General features: G+C 44.8%; 1 protein-coding gene across 2 annotated transcripts in view; it reads right to left on the bottom strand.

Moving 5' to 3' along the window:
- Window positions 1-290: 290 nt before the first annotated feature.
- The window catches only part of LPGAT1 (lysophosphatidylglycerol acyltransferase 1), a 210,943-nt gene continuing 185,130 nt past the window's right edge, over window positions 291-26,103 (bottom strand). For both annotated transcript variants that reach the window (XM_030196071.1, XM_030196072.1), the window contains exons 7-8: window positions 8,807-8,913; window positions 291-1,296 (exon numbers count right to left, since the gene is read on the bottom strand). In XM_030196071.1, the coding sequence (XP_030051931.1) occupies window positions 1,145-1,296; window positions 8,807-8,913 (259 nt within the window). In that variant the 3' untranslated portion in view covers window positions 291-1,144. The remainder of the gene's footprint in view (window positions 1,297-8,806; window positions 8,914-26,103) is intronic.

Below are 26,103 nucleotides of genomic sequence, written 5' to 3'. Positions count from 1 at the left end.
CTGAGTGAATGTGACGTCTTTATTCTACTTGTCCAATAAGGTAATTGCAACATCTGGCACGAAATAGTTATAAATTTACCTTCCATTTGTCCCCCATAATGGTATTAGGTGCTCTAGGACAATACGAGAAGCAAAGCCTCTGCAAGTTATAGGAGATAACGAGGCACTGCATGGAACCCATGGTGTAACACGGCAGTGAAAAGCATCAGCACATACATTAAAGTAAACCTCCAAGGCTTGTTTCAGCATTCCAATTGTCCCACTTACCGAGTAAACTTAATTTTTTTTTTAAGTTTCAAATGGGTTCATAACTGTATGTTAAAAAGTGGAATTTGCAAAAGACAAAACTAACTCATCCTCATTATGGATGAAGAAATTGCATTCTGAAACAGGGAAATGAGACAGGTGAATGGACATTTTCAGACTCCCATCTCCAAGTGCTGTATGGTACACATGCAGCAGGGATGGGGTGATGTACCAGAGAAATGGCTCTAGTTTTGTAATGTATTTCTGAGCACTGCTGGTTTTTCTTCACAATGAGCGTCCAACACTGGATCTCACATGGTTCTTGACTTAAGATTGTGAGCGTCTGTTTCAGCAACAATTGGCCAGCCATTACCAATGCTGCAGACTTAAAACTTCTCCTGAAAGGTCTCCAACACTTGGAGAGGCAATCCAGCTCACGCTGTGGAAATAAATTACTCCTCTGCAGCTTGGATTAATGGCCAAATATAATGCCACTGCATTTCCAGAGTACAAGCCAACATTTCACGCATTACCTGTGGCAATGTAACTTCTTTTGCCTCCAAGTCTTCCACAATGGCTGTGACCTCAATCCCTTTGCGACTTCATTCCCACTCAGTGCTGACTTTTTGTTTTGTTAAGAGTGTGAGAGTAGGGGCAGGGGCGGGAGGGTATATACCTTTTCAAAACACCCAATGTTCCTAAAAATACATTAGCAGGTCATGAGAATATTGAGCTGCACATCCGAGTTTAAAAAGCTCCCTAAAGGGTTAAAAGAAATAAACCCCTTAAATCCATCATTTTTCTTTACTGCTGGATATTCACATTGACATGAAGAACATGATGTATTCCTCTAAGAGCGTGGAATTCAACAGCTCATCCTTGAAGTTCAGGTCCGCTTCTAAAACAGGCTTTCATAAAAATACTGGAGGATGCAATACCACATGATGCCTGACAAGAATGCGAAAGACTGGACGAGGAATAGCCACACATTGCTGAGTGTCATCTTCCTGGAAATAGCTCTGTTCTGATTTGGACGAGGAGGAAAAGTGCCTGGAAAAATAAGCAAGGTGTTGATTTTAATACAGCAAATCAATAAATACACAAAGTGCTAGTTAATATTTCACTTGGTATTTAAAAATAAAGAAAATCATTAAGCTCTCTTATGTTATTTCTGTCACACAAAGCGGTTCTAAATAATTTTGTTTCCATCATCTTAAATTAACTCTCCAGTTCTGGGATTGGCAACCTTTGGTCCTCAAGAGCCGCAACCCAGTCAGGTTTTCAGAATTTCCCCAATAAATATGCACGAGCTCTATTTGAATGCACTGCCTCCATTGTATGCAAATAAATCCACGCATATTCATTGGGGAAAACCTGACTGGGTTGCAGCCCTCAAGGACCAAATTTGCCCACCCTGCTCTAGTTTTAATATGATATATCCATGCACATGGTAAGGTGGCAATTCTTTTCTTTCTAGGGGTTCAAACCTAGGGGGTTTTAGCCATGACTCATAGGGCACTGAAGGGTACACTTTTACTGCTTATGACTGTCATTGCTTTCAGCATGGTTTCTTTGGTCTGTGTTAGGCTGATAAAGGTTAAGAAACTTGATGGTCTGGAGCAGCTTAGATTTTGCACTATTTTGCCCCTGTAATAAAGGCAACAGTGAGAGACTAAGATATGCAAAAAGAACATTTCTGTATATCTTTAATGCTGCTGTCAAGAACGTCTTTGCACATCCATGCACCGTGTCTGCCTTCTGAAGCTGAGTTGTTAGGCTTCAGAAATACTTCAGAAGAGGAAGCAGGCACAGTATTATCAGAACCCCAGGCTCAAGGTTGGTAGGTTAAGAGCACATGGTGTTATTTCTGACAGACATACCAAAGGACAGGAATTACATAAACATTGTTCCTGGAGAAGCAGCAAATGATTCAAACAGTCCCTATACAAAGGGGAGAGAGGCGCTCTCTCAGATACAGGAAGGCTATGTAAATGGTCGGTGAATCAGGTACACAGTGATCAAGCTACCTTTCTGCACTTCTCCACTCCCATAACCTGGAATACCCTCTGCAGGCTCTTTCTTGGTATACCAAACCCGAGATCTACATTGTCAATGCCACTTTTACCAATTACTGTTACCTGGGAATTATTTATTTATTAATTAACTGCTGAACTCACTCCAGAGGCTGTAGCAGTGAAATAATCAGAGCCTTTGGGAATCTAAGACTTTCGTTTGGATCTCATTACCTGCCAAACATTTCATCGCTTGGCTCCTCTTTCTGGAATCTAATTAAATAATCTCAAGTTGTATAATAAAGCAAGGCACTCATTGCCCTCAAGGGCCCTTGCCACATTTGGCCTCTCTTCCACTGCAGTCTTGCTCAATACTCTGTGGGAGCTGGAGGTGTTTAAGGTTCCAGCTGTTCAAACATTATTGGTGTCTATGCTACAGTTTGGAGCTCTCCCACAGAGCTATCTACTCAAGCATAAAAATAAGATTCACTGGGTTATGCTGTGCAGATGCTTTATCCAGTTCTAAAAGAGGATAATTTTATAACAGCTTGTCTAACTTATATCAGTTCTCAGAGGGAAAATATCCAAATATTTACACAGAGGAAGCTCCCTTTCCAGAATTACATATACATTAAGAACATAAACATTGTCATACTAGGACAAACCGAAGGTCCATCAAGCCCAGTATCATGTTTCTAGCAGTGGCCAATTCAGGTAACCTGACAAGATCCCAGCAGAGTAAAATGGATTTTATGATGCTTATTTTAGAAATAAGCAGTGGATTTTCCCAAGTCCATCTTAATAATGGCTTATGGACTTTTCCTTTAGGAAATTATTCAAACCTTTTTCAAACCCTGCTAAGCTAACTGCTTTTACCACATTCTCTCTCAATAAAACACCACATCTTAACGGTAGCTCATTGATAACTTCCTCCCCTAATTAAAGAAAAAGGAAACATCTCTATAGAAATCAAAATCAATGCTATATGTAATAAAAGTGAGCCAGTATAAGACAATCAAGCCATTGTGACATCACTGATTAGGCTGGTTCTTAGTCATTGGTGGAAATGAGGCATTATGACATCACAATATCAGCTCTGTTTACCAGAGACTGAAACTCTTTACAATAAGGGGGAAAGTTATTATTCTCCAAAGACAAGTGGGCCTACTATTCTTACATGTGGGTAACACAATCCGAGTTGTCCAGTTTGGAGCTTATATCAAGCTGAAGCGAGCTTTGTGGAGTGAGAGACTTGCTCTACTGTGCATGTGCGAGTGCCTTCCTGCCCACCACAAAAGCGCGGGACTGACAGTTCTTTTTTTTTACTGCGGTGGGGAGTGGACACCATTTTTTCTCTGCTCCTCACAGCCCAGTTCGAAAAAGCATGAGTGCTTTTTGGCAGCGTTTATACTGTGTTTTTTCTTCTTTTCCCGTGTTCAGGGTTTTTTCCTTTTCCCTTCCCTTATTTTTTTAGTTCTTTTTCCCGCTTTTAACTTTCCTTTCTTTTTCTGCATCACTAGGCCACATTTATACCTTGACTTTGGTTTTCTCTGGTGCTTTGCCACTTTTTCAGCACAGAGTCATTTGATTTGGCCACTGAAGTTTTTCCTTCCATGTCTGTGAAAGTTCCTAGTGGCTTTAAGCACTGTTCCCAGTGCAATAGGACCGTCTCTGGTACAGATACCCATTCTTGGTGTCTTCAGTGTTTGGGGCCTGATCATAGCCCTTCCAATTGTGTCCTCATGTCTTGTGTCTTCGCATGAAGAAAAGGACTCGGTTAGCTAGAAAGGCTCAACAAGAGAAGACTTTTGGAGCCCAAACTGACATTGGCGTCAACATTGGCATCGACGTCAGGTGTTGCATTGGCATTGGAAGAACAGGTCCATATGGCTGCTAGACCTGTCAACACTGGGAGCAGTTGCGCATCGAGTGGGCCACCACCTGCCTTGGCGCCAACTGCTGTGCAGAGCCCCCAGGATGACCTGAATTGGACCCGACCCTGAGGTGATGGGAGGATTCGATGTCATCCTCGTCAGCACCGAGGAGCCATGATGACCGGTTTCAGGTGAAGGCCAAGAAGCATCAGTATCAATCCCCCCTCAACACACGGTGCTGGGAGCTCCAGGGTGCTGAGGGATTCGATACCCGAGAAGCATTGGAGCCGGGAGGACCGTTCCCCCTCCGTACAAGAGGTGCCAGTGTGGCAGTCTCCATGCACCCGGGACCAAACTCCCGTCTCGACCCCAGCAGTTCTGCAGACTGTCTGAGTCGACACCCCAGCCTTGCCCAGTGTCGGCCCTTGATGAGCGCATCCAGGCCTTGCTCCCCGAGCTGCTGGTTGGCTTCATTCAACAGAGTGCACAGGCATCGATGGTGCTTGCACCTGCCATGCCTCAAGTTGCAGCCCCACTTGTCCCTCAGCCTGCGATGAGGCCTTCGATGCCAGTTTCATGTGCAGCCCCGGTGCTGACGAGCGCATCTGGGCCTTGCTCGCTGAGCTGCTGGCTGGCTTCATGCAATAGAGAATCCACAAAGCGTGGAGAACTCAAAGAAGACCCATGGATACTTTGTAAAACAAACAAAAAAGTGGGCACAAAACCAGGAGTCCCAGAGACTGAATCACAGTAAAGCTAAAACCAAATTTTATTAATTAGTATATTTGACTCGTATATTTGACTCGACACAACCATTGTATTTCGGCCAAAGGGCCTGCATCAGGAGTCTAAATACTAAGGTAGACAGCTAATGATGATCCAGAATAAGAAATACTGGCGAATAGTGTATAAATGGTCTTAAAAAAGATATTTTTTACCTGGGCTCCCAGAGATTGTTGAAGCAGTTCTGGACTTCCTGCATGGAGCTGCGCTATCTGTGGCTTGCCCCAATGCTCTGAGTGCTGGATAAAAGTCTGTAAATGTATTTAGATGTGTGTTTAAACACGTGAAAGATATACTGTATGTATAGCTTGATGGCACCAATGATTGTGGGATGTTTTGATCTGATTGTATAGAAATGTTATGGGGTTTTGTCTAAAAGTATAGCTTTTCTATTATTTCCTGTGGAAAGTTATTTTCCAAAATGGAGATTGTGAAAAAATGTTAGTGTCCATGAGGCAAACACCCTGTGTTCTGACACCTTATTGGCCAGCAGAGGTCAGCTGGTTATTCAGAGACCCAGTGTCCCTTGGCAACAGCTTGCCAGGAAGTGGAGGAGGGGCTGAAGACACTGAAGAGGAAAGATGTGTTTGAGAGAGCTCTGAGTGCATGACAGGATTTCTAGGCAGAAAAGTGTGTGAAAGTAAGTTTTTCTGTGAGCTTTAAATTCCTGAATACAGGTGAAGAGAGTTGAAGGTGAAAAGTGTTGGATTTGAGCAGAGAAAGAAAGTTCTAAAACTGTTTAAGTATCTGAAAGGGAATTTCTCTACCAGTGTTTAGTGCTGAAACACTGGATGCAGGTGAGCTGTTTAAAGGTTTTACAGTTAAGACTTTGGTGGAGAGACCCTGTGCAAGGTTGTGTAAGCCAGGTTTATGCAAGTGGATTAATCCCAGTTAAGCCACTAGGAAAACTGGACTTCAAGCTTAAGGTTGGGCTTGCAGTATGTGTGTTCACATGCTGGTGCACTAGAGTGGAAGATTGCATGAATTTGGAGACACAAAGATGCTGAGAGCTGTGTGACTGCAAGATTCAATGAAGAGTGCCCTTCCTTAGTTAGGGAACTCAGTACAAGAACAGAGAAACTATTTAAGGTTATACAATTATTAAGTTAGCTAGCCATAGGAAGATGAGCCCAGGGCCAAGATGCTTGAGGTCTTGGACTACAAGTCTCCTCCTGGAGAGGCTGTGATGGTCCCACTTCATGAGATCTTACATGATGTTCTCATGCATAATTGGAAATCCCCTCTGTCTGTCCCGGTATTTCCCCCCAAAAGACCTGACACCATGTACCGGATTCAGAGTACCCCTGGGTTTGATAAGCTTCATCTACCTCATTATTCCCTGGTGGCTGAATCTGCCCTCAAAAGGGCCAAGTGTTCTAGAGACTATGCGTCGGCACCCATGGGCAGGGAAGCTAGAACCTTGAACTGTTTTGGGTGTAAGATGTTTTAGGCCTCTATGCTCATCTCTCGTATTCAATCCTACCAGCTCTTCACAAGTGTGTACCTGCGAGACTCTCTGCATAAGCTGCTAGATTTGGCAGACACTCTACCTCCGAAGCAGGCCAAATCGCTTTGCTAGTTGGCCAAGCAGCAGAAGGCGTCGTTCTTGGCCAGGGGTGCCTACGACATTTTTGATGCAGCTTCCAGGATCTCTGCCCAAAGTATACTGATTTGCAGACTGCGTCTCTGACTTGGAACCAGCGGTTCAGCAGAGGTTGGCGGATGCCCTGTGATGGGCGATCACCTTTTTCGAGAGAAGGTGGAGGAGGTCGCTGATCAAATCAAGAAAAATACTGATACCATCCATTCTCTCTCCTACCAGGCGCCTTCTATATCTGCCTCCTCCTCTAAAGGTCTTTCAGCAAGTCGAGAGAGGGTGCCTACTACTCGCAGCAACATAGGTACGCTGCCTCCTCTTGCCCACCTCAATAGGCTGAGCCCCAGCACACTTGTTCAAGTCTACAGTGTGCACCTAAGGTCCCTGTAGCTCCCCACTCAAAGCAAGAGGTGAGCTTTTTACTGGCTCTAGCAGAGCATAACCGAAGTTAACAGTGACCATACCGGACAATTTGCCAGTTGGGGGAAGCTGAAGTTTTTCCACGAAAGTTGGCACCTTGTAACCTCCAATAGGTGGGTTCTTCAAATAATCCGTCTCAGTAGCGCTCTGTATTGGTGACAAAGACCACCAAATTGCCCACCGAGAGCTCATCATTTCAGCTCTCAGCAAGAGCAGGTACTTTCAGAAGAACTCTCAGCCCTTTGAAGGTCTATGCGGGTAGGAAGGGCGAGAATTCTATTCCAGGTACTTCCTTGTGCAAAAGAAGATGAGGGAATGCATCCCATCTTGGACCTAAGGGCCCTGAACAAATTCCTAGTCAAGGAAAAGCTCATTATGGTTTCCCTGGGCACCCTTCCCTGCATGATTCAGGAAAACACTTGACTATGCTCTCTGGACTTGATGGACGCTTACATTCACATCTTGATATTTCCAGCTCATAGGAAGTATTTGCAATTTTGGCTGGGAACACAGCACTTCCACTACTGCATGCTGACCTTTGGCCTTGCGTCAGCTCCCAGAGCTTTTACCAAATATCTAGCAATAGTTGCAGCATTGCTACACAGACTGGGAATCCACGTATTCCCTTATCTGGACGATTGGCTGTTGAAGAGCACTTCGAAGGCTGGTGCTTGGGAGTCCATGCGGAGGACTACCCAGTCAAGCTACTAGGGTTCGTTTTAAATTACCCCAAGTCCCACAATTGGAATTCATTGGAGCCCTGCTCCATATGCAGAAGGTTCAAGCCTTCCTCCCGAGACCAAGAGCGGATGCTCTAGTTGCACTGGCTTCTCGGGTTTGAACCTCTCAGCAGGTCATGGCTCGGAAGATGTTGAGGTTATTGGGTCACAAGGCATCCACTGTTTATGTGACACCCATGACACATCTTCAGATGAGAACTGCCCAATGAACCCTAGCTTTTTAGTGGTACCAAGCCACAGGGTATCTAGAGAATGTCATCCGAGTGTCCTTGGAGCTTGCTCACTCCCTGCTGTGGTGGACCATTCAATCCAATTTGACTGTGGTACTTCCATTCCAAATTCCTCAGCCGCAAAAAATGATGACGACGGATGCATCTCACCTGGGTTGGGGAGCTCATGTAGATGGGCCTCACACTCAAGGTGCTTGGTCCATCCAGGAAACAGATCTCCAGATCAATTTTCTGGAGCTTAAGTCTATTTGAAATGCTCTAAAGTCTTTCAGAGATAGACTGTGAGAAAAACATTTGAATGCTGCTTTATGCCACTTTTTAGATGTTTTTCTCTTTTGAAAATGTGCTCCATGGTAAACTAAACTAATTTGTTTAGTTTACCATGGAGCACTAATTTGTTGTATATTTTATAAAGTACGTAAGTAAATTCTACCCCAGCTCTGTAACCAAGAACAACACATTAGTGCTAGTCGGATAAAGTTATACACATAAGTTCTAGTTATTTCTGCACGTAAATAGCCACCAATTTATCTACAGAAAAGCCTTTTAAAACTGCCTTCAGTGAGTAGATACAGTGAAGAGATCACTACCATACAGGACAGTCTAAAAGAAACATAAGTACTGGACAAAAACTACATTTTCTAATCCGAAATATGCAAAATATAACAGAACGCTTTATAGGAGGGAACAATGCTTCTCCTGCTCTATCACCATAGCCCAGTGTTTCCCAAACTGTGCGCTGCCACACCCTGGTGCACCATAGTGAACTCTCAGGAGTGCTATGGCACATCTTGACCTCCCTCCTGTCGCCCACAATCCAGTATCACTCCCTACTTCCCCCTCCCTCAGGTCCAGAATCTTCTCTTTCACAATATAAATAATGTTTGTGTATGGATTTGTCTACCTGTTTCATAAAAATGTGTCAAGAGCTCTTCCTTCTCAGCAAATCGCTGGTATAACCAATCAGTGAGTCCTTTGGTCTCCAGAGGAACATCTTTAATTGGATAGACCCTAATAAGGAGAGAAAAGGTTATTCTGCATCACTTTATTGACAACACAGAAAAACTAAACTTAAAGGAATAGTGTGTGGGGAGAGGAGTTTAGGCAGCAAGGGATGTAGTAAGTCACCCTATAAATCACTCAAAAATTGCACCCACTTGTATTTTAGAACCTCCTGGTTCCTTTTTTTCCACATATAGAGCCAAGGTATGATGAAGAAGTGAATGTAATCAACAACCTAATCAATATATTTTCAACTTCCCATATCAGAAGAGCAGCAGTCTAAAGGTAGATGAACAAAGGTTTAATAAAATCTTCCCAACATATTTATAAATTGTAATGAAAAAAATTATTTTAAAGAAGTAAAAAGAACCCTTCCATACTGACAGTGAGACTTCTCCATTTCCTCTGGGGTAAACTAACCTCTTCACACTTGGACATGGTAAAGCCTCAGTCTGAAAGGCTTTTTCCCACTCATATTAAGACAGGTACTTTTGAGTCCTATGGCCAACTCAAAAAGTTTCAGCTGTAGAAATGCTGTTTTCAATGACACAGGTGGAGAAGAGGAAATAAACACAGCTAATTCGATATTTAGCCTGTCCTCCAAGAATCCAGAACGGGTTACAAAAAACCTACATGATCAAATAAAACAAAATCCATGAACGTAAAATCCTAGAAATAAAAGATAAAAAAAATACAATCATATAACCCTAATAAAATGTAAATAACTTCATGAAAATCACAAGCCGTCATTGAAAAATAGAGTATCACCAGTTTTCCTAAAAATCCCATAACCCCTTAATTAAAAAGTACAGTTTTAACAGCGTTCCTAAACCCCAATAAATCTACAGAAGGGAGGAAGCTTATTCCAAGAGAAAACAACCGAATAAGAATATGGAAAAGAACGTGCTCATTCAAGATGAAAAGCCCTAGCTGGAGGAAGATGCAACACAGGACTGGGAGCATACTTGCGATTCTTGCTGGAGTTTTACTGACCAGCAGTTTCCTTCTGCTCATTTGTATGTGATGGAGGGATACGAGACTTATCACCCACCTTTTCCTCCGATATAATTATAACATGCAATTAACTGTAATACCAATACATCAATAATTAAGCCCAACAACTTGCTTTGATATAAAACAGATCGCAGTTTTGTTTATTGGTGACATACAGAATCTGAGCTAACAAAGAAGTTATTTATTCAGTAGCAACACCTGACTACCTGCCATTTAACAGCTAGGAATCACAGCCAAAGCATTAAAACCCGACAATTCCATAACCACCATATCAGCAAGTCTTAATCCTCATGACGTGGACCTCTATGTCCGTATTGAGGTGGGGCCCAATGTACACAGCCAGGTGAACCTTGAGGCCGTGCCTTAAGAGCACTGCCTTAACCTACCATGCCAGCTAGGTTAAACCATCAAGACGTGGACCTCCACATCTGTAATTGCGCTGTGGACCCATGAACACCACCGGGTGAACATTAAGGCCCTGTCCAGAAGGACCTCCTTTCTGCACAGGCTATAGCTCAGGTACCCCCACAACAGGGGAACACCCAAAGGGCAGTCCCTCCCCCCGGCCAGAAAACAAAGCTATCGGCAAAAGGCACAAGGTCAAGGTCAATAGTGCCAGAAGAGTCTTACAACAGTTTCAAACCCCCATCAGAGAAATGGACACCATTGTGCCCATACTAGCCAGGGCACAAGAATACCCACAAGACAAACACCGATGGTCACCATATGCAGTAAGCCACCAAGCCAGCAGCCATAGCCTGAACCTCCCCCCAGACCAATGAGTCCCGCACACAGCAGGGTGAGGGAAGATGCCTGACCACAAAGACCTGTACACCGAACTCAGGCCAACAAATCTTCCATAACCAGGTTGCATAGATGCTTGCAGGAACACCATGAGGTGGAGCTTCTCATCCTGTCCGAAGTATCCTCAAGGAGACTACGCCCTACCAATGTGTCCATCAGGCACACCAACAGAAGAGCGAGGCCCACTGTCTGCCAATCTCATGTGCAGGCTGCCAAGATCGTCCACAGCTCTGCAAGATGCTGAAGATATAATAGAGTGCACCAGGTTCCAGGCTACTATGGCTGCTCAACGTACCTGCAGCAGGGCAGAAAGAAAAAGGAAAACACAGGAAGCAAACAGCCAAGGCATGCTGTACCTGCCAAAGAAAGAAGCTGCACCCAGCACACACCAATTGCCCCCAAACGAACCCATGTGAAGCAGCAAACTTCCAGACGTGGACTCTCCAGTCTCCCCTCCCAGCAGTGGGCACTGCTCCCTTACCATTCACAGTAGTGGGGAATACCAGGCAGGGAATAAAGCCCAAAGGTCAATGGCATCCCGAATACGGTCATACACAGGCATCTGCGAAGCAGCATATCATACCCATGGACCAACTAATGCTGGGGGGAAGCAAGTATGTGGTCCGTAACCTAAGCATACTACAGTACAGACCAGCACTCCGGTGCAAGACTAACCTGGCCAACACTGCCCCCAGTCCACACTGTAGCACTGTACAAAGGAGAACAGAATATTGTGCATAGTGGATAATAGGAAGCCAGATGTAGGCTGTTGCTACCAATCCCAGGGCAAGCAGCACCACTGAGTGACACCCACTCTGTCCTTTGCAATGCAAAATTAGCAAGAAGCTTCATTTGACATGCCAATAAAATCTGTGCAATTCACAAAACACAAGCCTCAAATAATAAAAGCGTTGTAACCATCCCTCAACAGCCACCCAAAGTGATGCAGCTGCATGCCTCCTACAACATCTGCTGCCCTACACCAGGGAAGCACCTGTCTCCATCAGAAGCGCCCAATGCTTCATACTGGGACAGACCAAAGGCCCATCCAGTCCAGCATCCGGTTTTCAACAGTGTCAAATCCAGGTTCAAGTACCAGGCAAGATCCCAAAACAGTACAATACATTTTAAGCTGTTTATCCTAGTAAAAGGCAGCAGATTTTCTCCCAGTTCATCTTAATAATGACTCATGGACTTTTCCTTCAGGAAGTTAACCAAACACCCCCCCCCCCCCCCTTTTTTATTTTCATTAAGCTAACTGCTTGAACCACATTCTCTGGCAATGAATTCCAGAGTTTAATTACACTTTTCTCCGATTTGTTTTAAATCCCACTTTGTAACTAAATTGCTTGCACCCTAGCCCTAGTATTTCCAGAAAGTGTAAACCAGCGACTCACGTCTCCCCATCCCACTCCACTCATTATTTCATACACCATTATCTCCCCATCCCACTCCACTCATTATTTCATACACCATTATCATATCTCCCCCTCAGCCGTCTTTTCTCCAAGCAGAAAAGCCCTAGCCGCTATAGCGTTCCCCATAAGGATGTCAACCCATCCCCCCTATCTGCTGCTGAAAGACTGCATGACACAGTCGATATGTCCACCAGGCCAGCCCCATGAGACCAAGGCATGCAAGGCCAAGCCATGGTCCTGCGGCAACAGGTCACCATGCTAATCATATCGTAGGCTGCGATTAATTCACATGAGGATCTCCTAGCCTACCAACAGAAAGATATGCCCATGTCATCGATTATGCGACAACTGACCGTGATCAGTGACAACCACCTAAAGTTGCAGGGCCTGGGATGGAAAGTTTGCGACAAAGTATCAAGTGAAGAGGTCCAGCCACTGCGCAACTATCCATGGAGCAAATGGAGGAACTCCCTAAGTAAAAACATGAAAGAGAAGCCCCTGGGCATACTGTCAGTGAAATCACATGACTCCTGAGACCAAAATTCAACTGCGAAGAACTGGATGTACAGGTTGCCCCAAAAGCCAGCCTGAGGAAACCACACCAACCAAGCCCATGCCCCACAGCCAACGACCAGCTGGGAAAAGCCCAGGGCCAAACAGGAATGGATAAAGATGCCAACAGATGTCCCACCAAACCCCAACCCCAAAGATGCAAGGGCACCAGAGCCAACCTAAAAGTCAGAAGACGAGCCCCCGATTCACAACCCCACCCCAGACCCACAATGCTACCAGGCAGTTCTAAAACTGACAAAGGGGCCAGCGGTAGGCAGACACCACAGCACCCCAGCCAATTTGTGTACTGAATATTCAACGCCAGACCTCACAGGCCCCCAAGCCAGACACAGGCCTCATTCAGAGCAACAATCCCCCGTTGCAGAACACCCATGCGCACAAACCTCAGCAAGAACACGAACCCACCTGGTCACAATCTTAACCCATGGCCCTTACAACTAGGGGTAACAGACTCTTAGAAATGTCAATAACATGCAGACACCGCACTTACTTGTATATGTTTTATTAAACACATGTGTAGCTAATTCTGAAGTGCTACCAATATTCTCCATATTTTAAAATACTTAGAGGCATATTTTCAAAGCTCTTTGGGAGGCTAAGTTCCATAGGTTTCTATGGAACTTTGGGAGGCTAAGTGCTTTGAAAATGAGCTTGATAGGCACTTTCTTGTTTGTGGCAAGTAGGGAGAACAGTTGTCCTGCACTGATCTACGCATGTGCCATAACTTTTTTTTTTTAAACTATTTAATCTTCCAGAGATGCCAGGACAAAATTCGGATCTGTGACATATTTCTCTCCTCCCACGGGGACCAAAACCTCCCATGCGTGTGCTTCAAGCGACTCATTCTCCAACATCCCATGGATATCTCGACATGGCTCACATACCAAAACCCTCATCTGCAACTTTCCCACCACAAGCCCACAAACCAAGTCTCTATGATCAATCGTTGGTTTCTACGAATCTGCTGCAACAACCGCCCCAAACAATTTACACTTCCCATGAAAAAGCCAGTGCCACCCACCAGGAAATGCAAGACAGATGCAGGTCCTCCACCTGCTCCCCCAGCAAGGCTCGCAGCTCCCTTATTTCCAATGAGTCACAAGCAGTATTCCACCAACAAACATCCACTGGAAAGTTCAAAGCACAAAGAGGCAGGGAAACCATCCATCATTTTCATGTGATGAATGGAGGAGTGGCCTAGTGGTTAGAGCACCAGTCTTGAAATCCAGAGGTGGCTGGTTCAAATCCCACTGCTGCTCCTTGTGATCTTGGGCAAGTCACTTAACCCTCCATTGCCTCAGGTACAAACTTAGATTGTGAGCCCTCCTGGGACAGAGAAATAACCAGAATACCTGAATGTAACTCACCTTGAGCTACTACTGAAAAAGGTGTGAGCAAAATCTAAATAAATAAATGTTAAAGCAAACACCATCCCTTCAAAGAATAAGAAAGCCAAGCAGTCACAGACGTGCCTAAGCATAGACATGTGAAATCCCCAACCACCCCCCACTGCATAGACAAAAGCCTGGATGGCAGCAAAGTGCAAACAAGGGAGTGAGATTTGATACACTGCCTTGCTGTTGATTACAAGCAAAGCAGTTTCCATATTATACATAGTAACATAGTAGATGACGGCAGAAAAAGACCTGCAGGGTCCACCTAGTCTGCCCAACAAGATAAACTCATATGTGCTACTTTTTGTGTATACCTTACCTTGATTTGTATCTGTCATTTTCAGGGCACAGACCGTATAGGTTTGCCCAGCACAATCCCTGCCTCCCAACCACCGGCTCTGGCACAGACCGTATAAGTCTGCCCAGCACTATCCCCGCCTCCCAACCACCAGCCCCGCCTCCCACCACCGGCTCTGCCACCCAATCTCGGCTAAGCTTCTGAGGATCCATTCCCTCGGAACAGGATTCCTTTATGTTTATCCCACGCATGTTTGAATTCCATTACCGTTTTCCTCTCCACCACCTCCCGTGGGAGAGCATTCCAAGCATCCACCACTCTCTCCATGAAAAAATACTTCCTGACATTTTTCTTGAGTCTGCCCCCCTTCAATCTCATATCACGCCCTCTAGTTCTTCCTATTTGTTTTAAAAGTATTTCTATGTAATTTCATTGAGTGTCCCCTGGTCTTTGTACTTGCAATACTCAAGGTGAGGTCGCACCATGGAGCGATACAGAGGCATTATAATATTCTTGGTCTTATTTTGCATCTCTTTCCTAATAATTCCTAGCATCCTGTTTGCTTTTTTGGCAGCTGCCACACACTGGGCAGAAGATTTCAGCGTATTTTCTACAATGACATCTAAATCTTTTTCTTGAGTGCCGACTCCTAAGATGGACCCTAGCATCAAGGACCATATACAGGTACTCATTCCCCCCCCCCCCCCCGGCACCGCCGGCGCTCTACACAAATCACAAGCAAAGCAGATTCCAGCAACAGCCACTGTACAGCGATCCTGAAGAGCATTTTTTTTTCTAACTCGGATTCTTAGGTTCTTTCCTCCTTCACAAATTCACTCCTGCTCACCTTGCTCGACACACCAACCCACCAAAACCACACCACGACTTCCACCACTCCAACTGCACCCAAACGATACACAGACCTCTGCACCCATTTTTTTTTTTTTACAGAATGCTTAAAGACATACCCCAAACCTAGCACTACAGTACTTTTGAGAAGCTCCGAAAGAGAGAGTGGATTGAATTAAGAAATGCAAAGCTATGACTGAGCACCGCTGTAGCTGCAGAAAAGTTACCTACACTACTGAGCAAGCTGCCTCCAGGGAGCAGAAGGATCCTTGTCCCCCGAGAGGGCAGCCTTATATTGGCACTGCTAAACCCACCCTCCCCTTAACAGGATTCTGTCCCTATTGGCCGTTGATTCCCGCCAGTCGGATTTAAATATGACGGACCAATAGGGGTTAACCATGCTCCTGTGCTCTGAACACAGGCCGGTTTCAGGTACATCTTCCCCTTCCCTCGCCTTCCGTTTCAGACCCCAGAAGACCCATCCTGAACACAGAGTGCTGGAAAAGGTGGGTTGGCTCATCCCTACTTCAGTTCACTGGAAACCAGGTCTGGGATCTGATGCTATGTTTCGGAGCAACCCCCAATTTTTCCCCCTATTTTACATAGCTCTCAACAAATCTAGTTTGATCATTGCAGTGAGAGTCCTGGGCCAAAGTTTTCATAATGCAGACTTTCACTCTGGGTGTAAGACGCAAGCAACACCACTTCTGGATTGAAATAAAACACTCGGGCCCTGAAGCTCAAAACTCCGGCACTCTACGGTACAGTGTGGAAAAAAAAAAACTTCCTAATGCTCAACGCTAATGGTATGCAAATCATCTGTGTGTTATTATAGCATTAAGCATTAGAAAGTTAAGGGGGAGGATTGGGCTTAGGGGAGTGAGGGGGAACTCCCAAACCACCTCTGGACAGCTTCTACTACCCTCGCTGCCTCACAGCCTTCATGCCTCCTCTCCCGATATTCCTGCCAGTGGATCGCAGCCTGTCTGTCTTTCTCGCCTCTCTTCCCCCCTCCCCACCCCAGCAGTCACATTTGCATTTCTTTATTACCATAAGGATCAAACAATCATGCATGTGAAAAAGCTGCTGGTTTGCTGCTGTCAGATGCCAGTGTAAGGTTTCCAGTAGTAAGGGCGCCCTTGCGAAGTACGCTGTTCTCTGAGTATCAGAGGGAATAGGAAATGACCTAATTTGCATCCTTTTGACTATATTAGCATGCTAGTTATGCTATTCTTTTCTGAGCTTGTTGTTTCCCACGGTATGGGCCTCTGAGCATTGTGCGTTAGTAAATGGGGGCACTAGTCTGGTGCTAATGGCCTCTACCACCCGCTTTTACTTCTAAGCATTGGGCCGGTTGGATTCTTTACCCAGCAGGGGTCTGTGTGTGAAGGTTTTGCATCTAATGGTATGTAAATATTGTGATTGTTTTTATTGGGGTTTGAGGGATGAGATTTGGAGTGTTTGTAAATGTGTTATATGAGAAATGTATATATTTTAGGTTTAGCCTCCTGAAGGTGCCTGTATGGCAAAATATGCAGTCGTGTAGAGACAAACCGGATGGGGAAATCTGAAGTGTTTAGAGCATGAACCGCAAACCACTTAGGGGCTGTGAGCTGGGTCTCCCTTCCACGTGGTGGCCAGAGCTAATCCTGCTTAGCTTGGCTGACTGTTTCCCCGGTATTGGCTCCAAACCACCTCCTCGCTGCACTGCTTGTCCTGGTTTAACCACTCCCCAGCTGACCTGCGCCCAGGATCAGCTCACGACTGGGACACACAAAACTTCAGCAGTCTTATAGTTCTTGAAAACCACAGGTCTTTATTTTCTTAGCACCTTTTAATACAGTCTCAATCTTCAAGCAGTTTCCTCATCAACAATGCAAGAGTCAGTTCAGTTTTTCCACATTCAGCTTATTAACACAGTTCAATCTTAACTCAGAATATCACAAACAGCAAATCTTGGTCTTGCTCCCAATTGTAGCTTCCCCTCATCAGCACTATCTTCTACCCTTAGATAGTTTATGGGTTAGCTTCTTCCACCAGTGGCTTCCCCACTGGATTATTTTCTCCTCTCCAAGTATACACAGCTTGGGCCACACTCCCGCCACCAGAGCCTTTACCTTTCCTGAGGAAGTTTGAGCAAGGCCTCCAATCTCCATGCACTCCTCCTCTTTCTCTTCTCCTCCTTCCTCTATATTTATTTATTTTTATTTATTTATTGCATTTGTATCCCACATTATCCCACCTCTTTGCAGGCTCAATGTGGCTTACAATTCGTCATGGATACTGGAAATAGAAGAGAATATACATTTGGTTTTACAGAGGGTTTTGGGTTACATGGTGGTGAAATACATGATTGTGTTAAAGCAAGAGACATTATAAGACATTTCTGAATGTATTAAAGATTGTACAGTTATACGTGTTGATCTTTGTGATATATCTTGTCGAAGAGATGTCTTCAATAGTTTACGGAAATTGGTCAATTCATGGACCGTTTTCAGGTTACGTGGCAAAGCGTTCCATAGCTGCGTGCTCATATAGGAAAAGGTAGATGCGTGCATTAATTTGTATTTCAGACCTTTACACTTGGGAGGATGAAGATTGAGGAATGTGCGAGAAGATTTATTGCGTTCCTGGGTGGTAGTTCTATTAGGTCTGACATGTAGGCTGGGGTGTCACCATGGATGATTTTATGGACTAGGGTACAAAGTTTGAACGTGATGCGTTCTTTACGTGCGAGCCAGTGTAGTTTTTCTCGTAGGGGTTTCGTACTTTCGTATTTTGATTTGCCGAATATTAGTCTGGCTGCCGTGTTCTGGGCTGTCTGGAGTTCTTTAAGTATTTGCTCTTTGCAGCCAGCGTAGAGTGAGTTACAATAGTCCAGATGACTGAGTACTAATGATTGTACCAGATTGCGGAAGACAGTCCTTGGAAAAAATGGTTTAATTCTTTTTAGTTTCCACATTGAATGAAACATCTTTTTAGTTATGTTTTTCGCGTGGTTCTTAAGTGTTAGGTGTCAATCAATGGTGACTCCAAGAATTTTTAGGGTGTCCGAAACTAGTAGATTTAGTTTAGGTGTGTTGATGGTGGTGAATTTATTCTTATTGTATTGCGAGGTGAGTACTAGGCATTGGGTTTTTTCTGTATTAAGTTTCAGCTGAAATGCATCTGCCCAGGAATTCATGATGTGTAGGCTTTGCTTGATTTCGTTGGAGATTTCCCTTAGATCTTGTTTGAATGGGATGAAGATCGTTACATCATCAGCATATATATATGGGTTTAAGTTCTGATTCGATAGAAGTTTGGCCAAGGGTGTCATCATTAGGTTGAATATGGTCGGTATCCCATTCCATCTCCTCCTCCACCCTGGGTTCCCCCTGCTGCTGCTCATTCCCTGGATCAGAGCTCATTTCCCAATCATTCACCCCTCCGTCCAGTTCCTGAGAGTCCTGCTGATGCCCCAGTGGTTTCTGGGACTGGTAGTTTCTCTCCCTAACTAGTGTTTTCACTGGGGCTTTGACCACTAGAGGATGAACCTTTTGTCTAGAAGGGATTAGTGAAGAAGAATCATTACATTTCAAAGGAAAACCTCTCCCCCGTCCCGGTCTCAGCATGACTGGAACTGGACTTCTTTCAGAGTCCTCACAGGGCCTTTTTACTAAGGCATGCCTAAAATTGGCCTGCGTTGCTATAAGCATGTGTTTTGCACGTGCGCTGGTCCATTTTCTCAGCGCATCTGGAAAAAAAAAAAGCATTTTTTTTGGTGATGGAAAATGGACACACGGCAAAATTAAAACCAGCGCACGTCCATTTTTGGCCGGATGACCTTACCGCCACCCACTGACTTAACGGTAAGGTCTCATCCACTAACCAGGCGGTAAGCATTCAAGGTGCATAAACTGCCAATTACTGCCAGGTAAGCGCTACGCGGTAGAAAATAGAACATATTTTCTACCGCGTGTTTTGGGCACGCGCCAAAAATGGAATTACCACCTGGGACACACAATAGCAGGGCGATAGTGCCAGTTTGATGTGCCTCTTAGCACACGCACAGCAAGACCGCTACTCACTGTCTCAGAAAGATTCATGCTACAGAATACGTTTTGGACATTGTGGTCATCTGATTGTCCAGCAGCAGCTGAGTCAAGTAAAAATGCAAATAGGCAAAGGACTGTTTTTATTTGTGAAAGGGAAGTGAAAGATTGTTTTCATCTGCTGTATCACAAAGGGACATTTTGAGTTTATTGAATTATGATAATTATATTCAGCATTACTAACTCCCCCAGTGTTTTGGGTTCTGCTGTATTGTATTTTTAAAGATTTTTATGATGTGAATAAATATATTTTTTATAAGTTATATAATTATATTTCAATGATTCAAATGATGAGTAATAGTCAATCATTGTATTAGTATATTAACCCTATAAATTTGGCAGTTAATGAATATTCATGAGATATATTTACATACAATGAAGACAGTGCATGCAAGCATATCTCATGCTTAGAATGTTCCATCATTTCTGTTACAAAAAATTGCTGATGTTTCTATCAAAAAAAGTCAGGTATTCTTCTCTAAATGAACACCCCTCTCATTATTTCTCAACATATGTCCATCATATATCCATGGATAAACCTCTATTCATTTATCTTCAGTGCTCGATTTCAACTTCCTCAATCCTAGGTGTGTCCCTGGTTCTAAGTGTGCCAAAGGATATAAATCATGAAGCTTGTAAAGCAAAGCAGGCAGCAACTACAGGTTTCAGTGTGGTATGAATGGTGTGAATGTGGTGATGGTGAGGATAGATGTTAGATTATAATGGGAATAAAAATTGTATCGAAATAAATCATGGCTGATAGGAGGAGTGGAGGAGTGGCCTAGTGGTTAGGGTGGTGGACTTTGGTCCTGGGGAACTGAGGAACTGAGTTCGATTCCCGACTCTGGGCAAGTCACTTAACCCTCCATTGCCCGCTGCATTGAGCCTGCCATGAGTGGGAAAGCGCGGGGTACAAATGTAACAAAAAATAAAAAATTGACCTTTATGTTTTATGTTTTATAGCACCCCAGAATAAGATCTGTTTGCAAATTATGATATTTGGGGTGCCTTCTTTTTATTGATTTTTTAAAAATGTATTCTTGTTTCTGGTAGTAAAGCAAAGTTACTCACCTGCAGCAGATGTCCGAGGACAGCAAAATGAATATTCTTATATGTGGGTGATATCATCTCAATGGAGTCTGAATGGTAACACTGCCCAGCCTACTTTCTCAAAGTTTCTGAAAATGTACTACATATGTGAGTGTCTTCCTAACTGCCGTCATTGGGTGGGATCTTGTCTTGAGACCTGATTTCAAGCAGTTTTTCTGTAGGACAAGAGAAAGGATCCAGGGTCTTGCCACACACCAGATGGCAAAACTCTTCCACTTAAAACCAAAGGATTGCCTAGTGGAATCTCTTCTGGAAGCCAGAAGGACCAGAGACATACTCTTTCAAGTCCAGGGAATCTATTAATACTCTCAACATAAGTACATAAGTACATAAGTACATAAGTAGTGCCATACTGGGAAAGACCAAAGGTCCATCTAGCCCAGCATCCTGTCACCGACAGTGGCCAATCCAGGTCAAGGGCACCTGGCACGCTCCCCAAACGTAAAAACATTCCAGACAAGTTATACCTAAAAATGAGGAATTTTTCCAGTCCATTTAATAGCGGTCTATGGACTTGTCCTTTAGGAATCTATCTAACCCCTTTTTAAACTCCGTCAAGCTAACCGCCCGTACCACGTTCTCCGGCAATGAATTCCAGAGTCTAATTACACGTTGGGTGAAGAAAAATTTTCTCCGATTCGTTTTAAATTTACCACACTGTAGCTTCAACTCATGCCCTCTAGTCCTAGTATTTTTGGATAGCGTGAACAGTCGCTTCACATCCACCCGATCCATTCCACTCATTATTTTATACACTTCTATCATATCTCCCCTCAGCCGTCTCTTCTCCAAGCTGAAAAGCCCTAGCCTTCTCAGCCTCTCTTCATAGGAAAGTCGTCCCATCCCCACTATCATTTTCGTCGCCCTTCGCTGTACCTTTTCCAATTCTACTATATCTTTTTTGAGATACGGAGACCAGTACTGAACACAATACTCCAGGTGCGGTCGCACCATGGAGCGATACAACGGCATTATAACATCCGCACACCTGGACTCCATACCCTTCTTAATAACACCCAACATTCTATTCGCTTTCCTAGCCGCAGCAGCACACTGAGCAGAAGGTTTCAGCGTATCATCGACGACGACACCCAGATCCCTTTCTTGATCCGTAACTCCTAACGCGGAACCTTGCAAGACGTAGCTATAATTCGGGTTCCTCTTACCCACATGCATCACTTTGCACTTGTCAACATTGAACTTCATCTGCCACTTGCACGCCCATTCTCCCAGTCTCGCAAGGTCCTCCTGTAATCGTTCACATTCCTCCTGCGACTTGACGACCCTGAATAATTTTGTGTCATCGGCGAATTTAATTACCTCACTAGTTATTCCCATCTCTAGGTCATTTATAATACATTAAAAAGCAACGGACCCAGCACAGACCCCTGCGGAACCCCACTAACTACCCTCCTCCACTGAGAATACTGGCCACGCAATCCTACTCTCTGCTTCCTATCTTTCAACCAGTTCTTAATCCATAATAATACCCTACCTCCGATTCCATGACTCTGCAATTTCTTCAGGAGTCTTTCGTGCGGCACTTTGTCAAACGCCTTCTGAAAATCCAGATATACAATATCAACCGGCTCCCCATTGTCCACATGTTTGCTTATCCCCTCAAAAAAATGCATTAGATTGGTGAGGCAAGACTTCCCTTCACTAAATCCGTGCTGACTTTGTCTCATCAGTCCATGTTTTTGTATATGCTCTGCAATTTTATTCTTAATAATAGCCTCCACCATCTTGCCCCGGCACCGACGTCAGACTCACCGGTCTATACTTTCCCGGATCTCCTCTGGAACCTTTCTTAAAAATCGGAGTAACATTGGCTACCCTCCAGTCTTCCGGTATTACACTCGATTTTAGGGACAGATTGCATATTTCTAACAGTAGCTCCGCAAGTTCATTTTTTAGTTCTATTAATACTCTGGGATGAATACCATCAGGTCCCGGTGATTTACTACTCTTCAGCTTGCTGAACTGACCCATTACATCCTCCAAGGTTACAGAGAATTCGTTTAGTTTTCTCCGACTCCCCCGCTTTAAATATTCTTTCCGGCACCGGTGTCCCCCCCAAATCCTCCTCGGTGAAGACCGAAGCAAAGAATTCATTTAATTTCTCCGCTACGGCTTTGTCCTCCTTGATCGCCCCTTTAACACCATTTTCGTCCAGCGGCCCAACCGACTCTTTGGCCGGTTTCCTGCTTTTAATGTATCTAAAAAAGTTTTTACTATGTATTTTTGCTTCCAACGCTAATTTCTTCTCAAAGTCCTTTTTTGCCCTCCTTATCTCCGCTTTGCATTTGGCTTGGCATTCCTTATGATCTATCCTGTTACTTTCAGTTGGTTCTCTTCTCCACTTTCTGAAGGATTGTTTTTTGGCTCTAATGATTTCCTTTATCTTACTGTTTAGCCACGCCGGCTGACGTTTAGTCTTTTTTCCCTTTTTTCTAATACGTGGAATATATTTGTCCTGAACCTCCAGGATGGTGTTTTTAAACAGCATCCACGCCTGACGCAAGTTTTTTACTCTGCGAGCTGCTCCTTTCAGTCTTTTTTTCACCATTTTTCTCATTTTGTCGTAATCACCTTTTCTATAGTTAAACGCTAGCGTACTTGATTTCCTAGTTTCACTTCCTTCAATGCCAATATCAAAACCGATCATATTATGATCACTGTTATCAAGCGGCCCTCGTATCGTTACCCCCTGCACTAGATCATGAGCACCACTAAGGACTAAGTCTAGTATTTTTCCTTCTCTTGTCGGCTCCTGAACTAGCTGTTCCATGAAGCTGTCCTTGATTTCATCAAGAAATCTTATGTCCCTTGCGTGTACAGATGTTACATTACCCCAGTCTATATGCGGGTAATTGAAATCCCCCATTATTATTGTGTTGCCCAGTTTGTTTGCGTCCCTGATTTCCTTTAACATTTCCGCATCCGTCTGTTCGTCCTGGCCAGGCGGACGGTAGTACACTCCTATCACTATCCTTTTCCCCTTTGCACATGGAATTTCAATCCACAGTGATTCCAAGGAGTGTTTTGCTTCCTGCAGAATTTTCAATCTATTTGATTCAAGGCTCTCGTTAATATACAATGCTACCCCTCCACCAATCTGATTCACCCTATCACTACGATATAATTTGTACCCCGGTATGACAGTGTCCCACTGGTTATCCTCCTTCCACCAGGTCTCAGAGATGCCTATTATATCTAATTTTTCATTTAGTGCAATATATTCTAACTCCCCCATCTTATTTCTTAGGCTCCTGGCATTCGCATATAGACATTTCAAACTATGTTTGTTGCTCCTAAGTACATCATGCTTAGTACTTGACAGTATTAATTGGCAATCTTTTGTCTGATTTTTATTGTTATTTAAAGATACCCGATCTACTACAATCTCTTTTGCAACCTCACTATCAGGATACTCTATCTTCCCTGTTATGGTGATATCTTTGAAAGATACCTTATCCCGAACCATGCTCTTTTGAGCGACTGTCGGCCTTCCCCCCATTTCTAGTTTAAAAGCTGCTCTATCTCCTTCTTAAACGCCGATGCCAGCAGCCTGGTCCCACTCTGGTTAAGATGGAGCCCATCCTTTCGGAATAGGCTCCCCCTTCCCCAGAATGTTGCCCAGTTCCTAACAAATCTAAAGCCCTCCTCCCTGCACCATCGTCTCATCCACGCATTGAGACTCTGGAGCTCTGCCTGTCTCTTGGGCCCTGCGCGTGGCACAGGTAGCATTTCAGAAAATGCTACCCTGGAGGATCTGGATTTCAGCTTTCTACCTAAGAGCCTAAATTTTGCTTCCAGAACCTCTCTCCCACATTTTCCTATGTCATTGGTACCCACATGTACCAAGACAGCGGACTCCTCCCCAGCACTATCTAGAATCCTATCTAGGTGACACGTGAGGTCCGCCACCTTCGCACCAGGCAGGCAAGTCACCAGGCGATCCTCACGTCCACCAGCCACCCAGCTATCTATATGCCTAATGATCGAATCACCAAGTACAACAGCTGTCCTAACCTTTCCCTCCCGGGCAACATTTGGAGATATATCCTCGGTGCGAAAGGATAATACATCCCCTGGTGGGCAGGTCCTGGCTACAGGAGTACTTCCTACTTCACCAGGGTGATGCTCTCCTTCTAGGAGACCTCCCTCCTCCAAGGTAGCACAGGGGCTACCTGACTGGAGGTGGGACTTCTCTACAACATCCCTGTAGGTCTCCTCTATGTACCTCTCTGTCTCCCTCAGCTCCATCAAGTCTGCTACTCTAGCCTCAAGGGAACGGACACGTTCTCTGAGAGCTAGGAGCTCTTTGCATCGGGCACACACATATGACACCTCACCAATTGGGAGATAATCATACATGTGACACTCAATGCAAAAGACTGGATAGCACCCCTCTCGCTGCTGGACTGCTGACTCCATCTTAGTGTTTTTTGAGTTTTTCCGTAATTTAAAACTTGCTAAAGTATTAAGGATATCAGCCTATCACTAACTTACAGTTCCTCCTTTAAACCCCAATCTTCAAGTTCCGAAAGCACAAGCAAAATTTGTTCACTTACCAGAGAAATATCCTCTTCTCCCAGAACTTATTAGAAGGAAAGCTCTGGGTAGGTGGAGCGAAAGCTCTGGGTAACTGTGGTGAAGGCCCTGGGAAGGTCGGGGTGGATTTGGGAGTCACCCCGGATGCAGCTGTGAGGATATGCAGAACGCTGCAAGTCCTCCACAGCACCTGGTAGAAGCACTGTGCACCTTGAGCAGAGGCCCCGAGTGGATCGGAACGGACCTGGGAGTCACTCTGGCGAAGGCTCCGAGGATATGCAGATGAGCTGCAAGTCCTCCACGGCACCTGAGAAGGCAACCGGTGGGAGAGCTGGGCACCTCTCAACCAAGAAAAGGCTTACCAGGGGTTAGGCCGAAGCCAGCATTCCTCCCCCTGAGGGTCACCTGATCCTGGCTAAGAAGTACCTGGTAGCTCTGGGTAGGTGGAGCGAAAGCTCTGGGTAACTGTGGTGAAGGCCCTGGGAAGGTCGGGGTGGATTTGGGAGTCACCCCGGATGCAGCTGTGAGGATATGCAGAACGCTGCAAGTCCTCCACAGCACCTGGTAGGAGCACTGTGCACCTTGAGCAGAGGCCCCGAGTGGATCGGAACGGACCTGGGAGTCACTCTGGCGAAGGCTCCGAGGATATGCAGATGAGCTGCAAGTCCTCCACGGCACCTGAGAAGGCAACCGGTGGGAGAGCTGGGCACCTCTCAACCAAGAAAAGGCTTACCAGGGGTTAGGCCGAAGCCAGCATTCCTCCCCCTGAGGGTCAACCTCCAATCCATGAGGGCCTGGGACTTCAGATTGGGGGTCCTGGGGTTATGAGAGTTGGGAAACACTCCAGACTCCAAGGATCCTCAGAGGTGAGCTCCAAAAATGAGAACCAGATCTGTCTAAGCTAACGGGGAATGATCAGAATCATGGGTCCTTGAACTGCTTCAGTTTTCAGTAGAATTTTCATTATGAGAAGTGTAAAAGATATGCATACAGAAGATCCTTTCCCCAATGGACAAAAATGGTATCTGAGGCTAATCTGCCATATGACTAGTCTGGAGCAGAACTGAGGGATTTTCTTATTGAGGTGC

This window comes from Microcaecilia unicolor, chromosome 3 (assembly GCF_901765095.1).
Source record: "Microcaecilia unicolor chromosome 3, aMicUni1.1, whole genome shotgun sequence".
NCBI classification, from domain to species: domain Eukaryota; kingdom Metazoa; phylum Chordata; class Amphibia; order Gymnophiona; family Siphonopidae; genus Microcaecilia; species Microcaecilia unicolor.
This window is presented reverse-complemented; position numbering and strand designations above follow the sequence as displayed.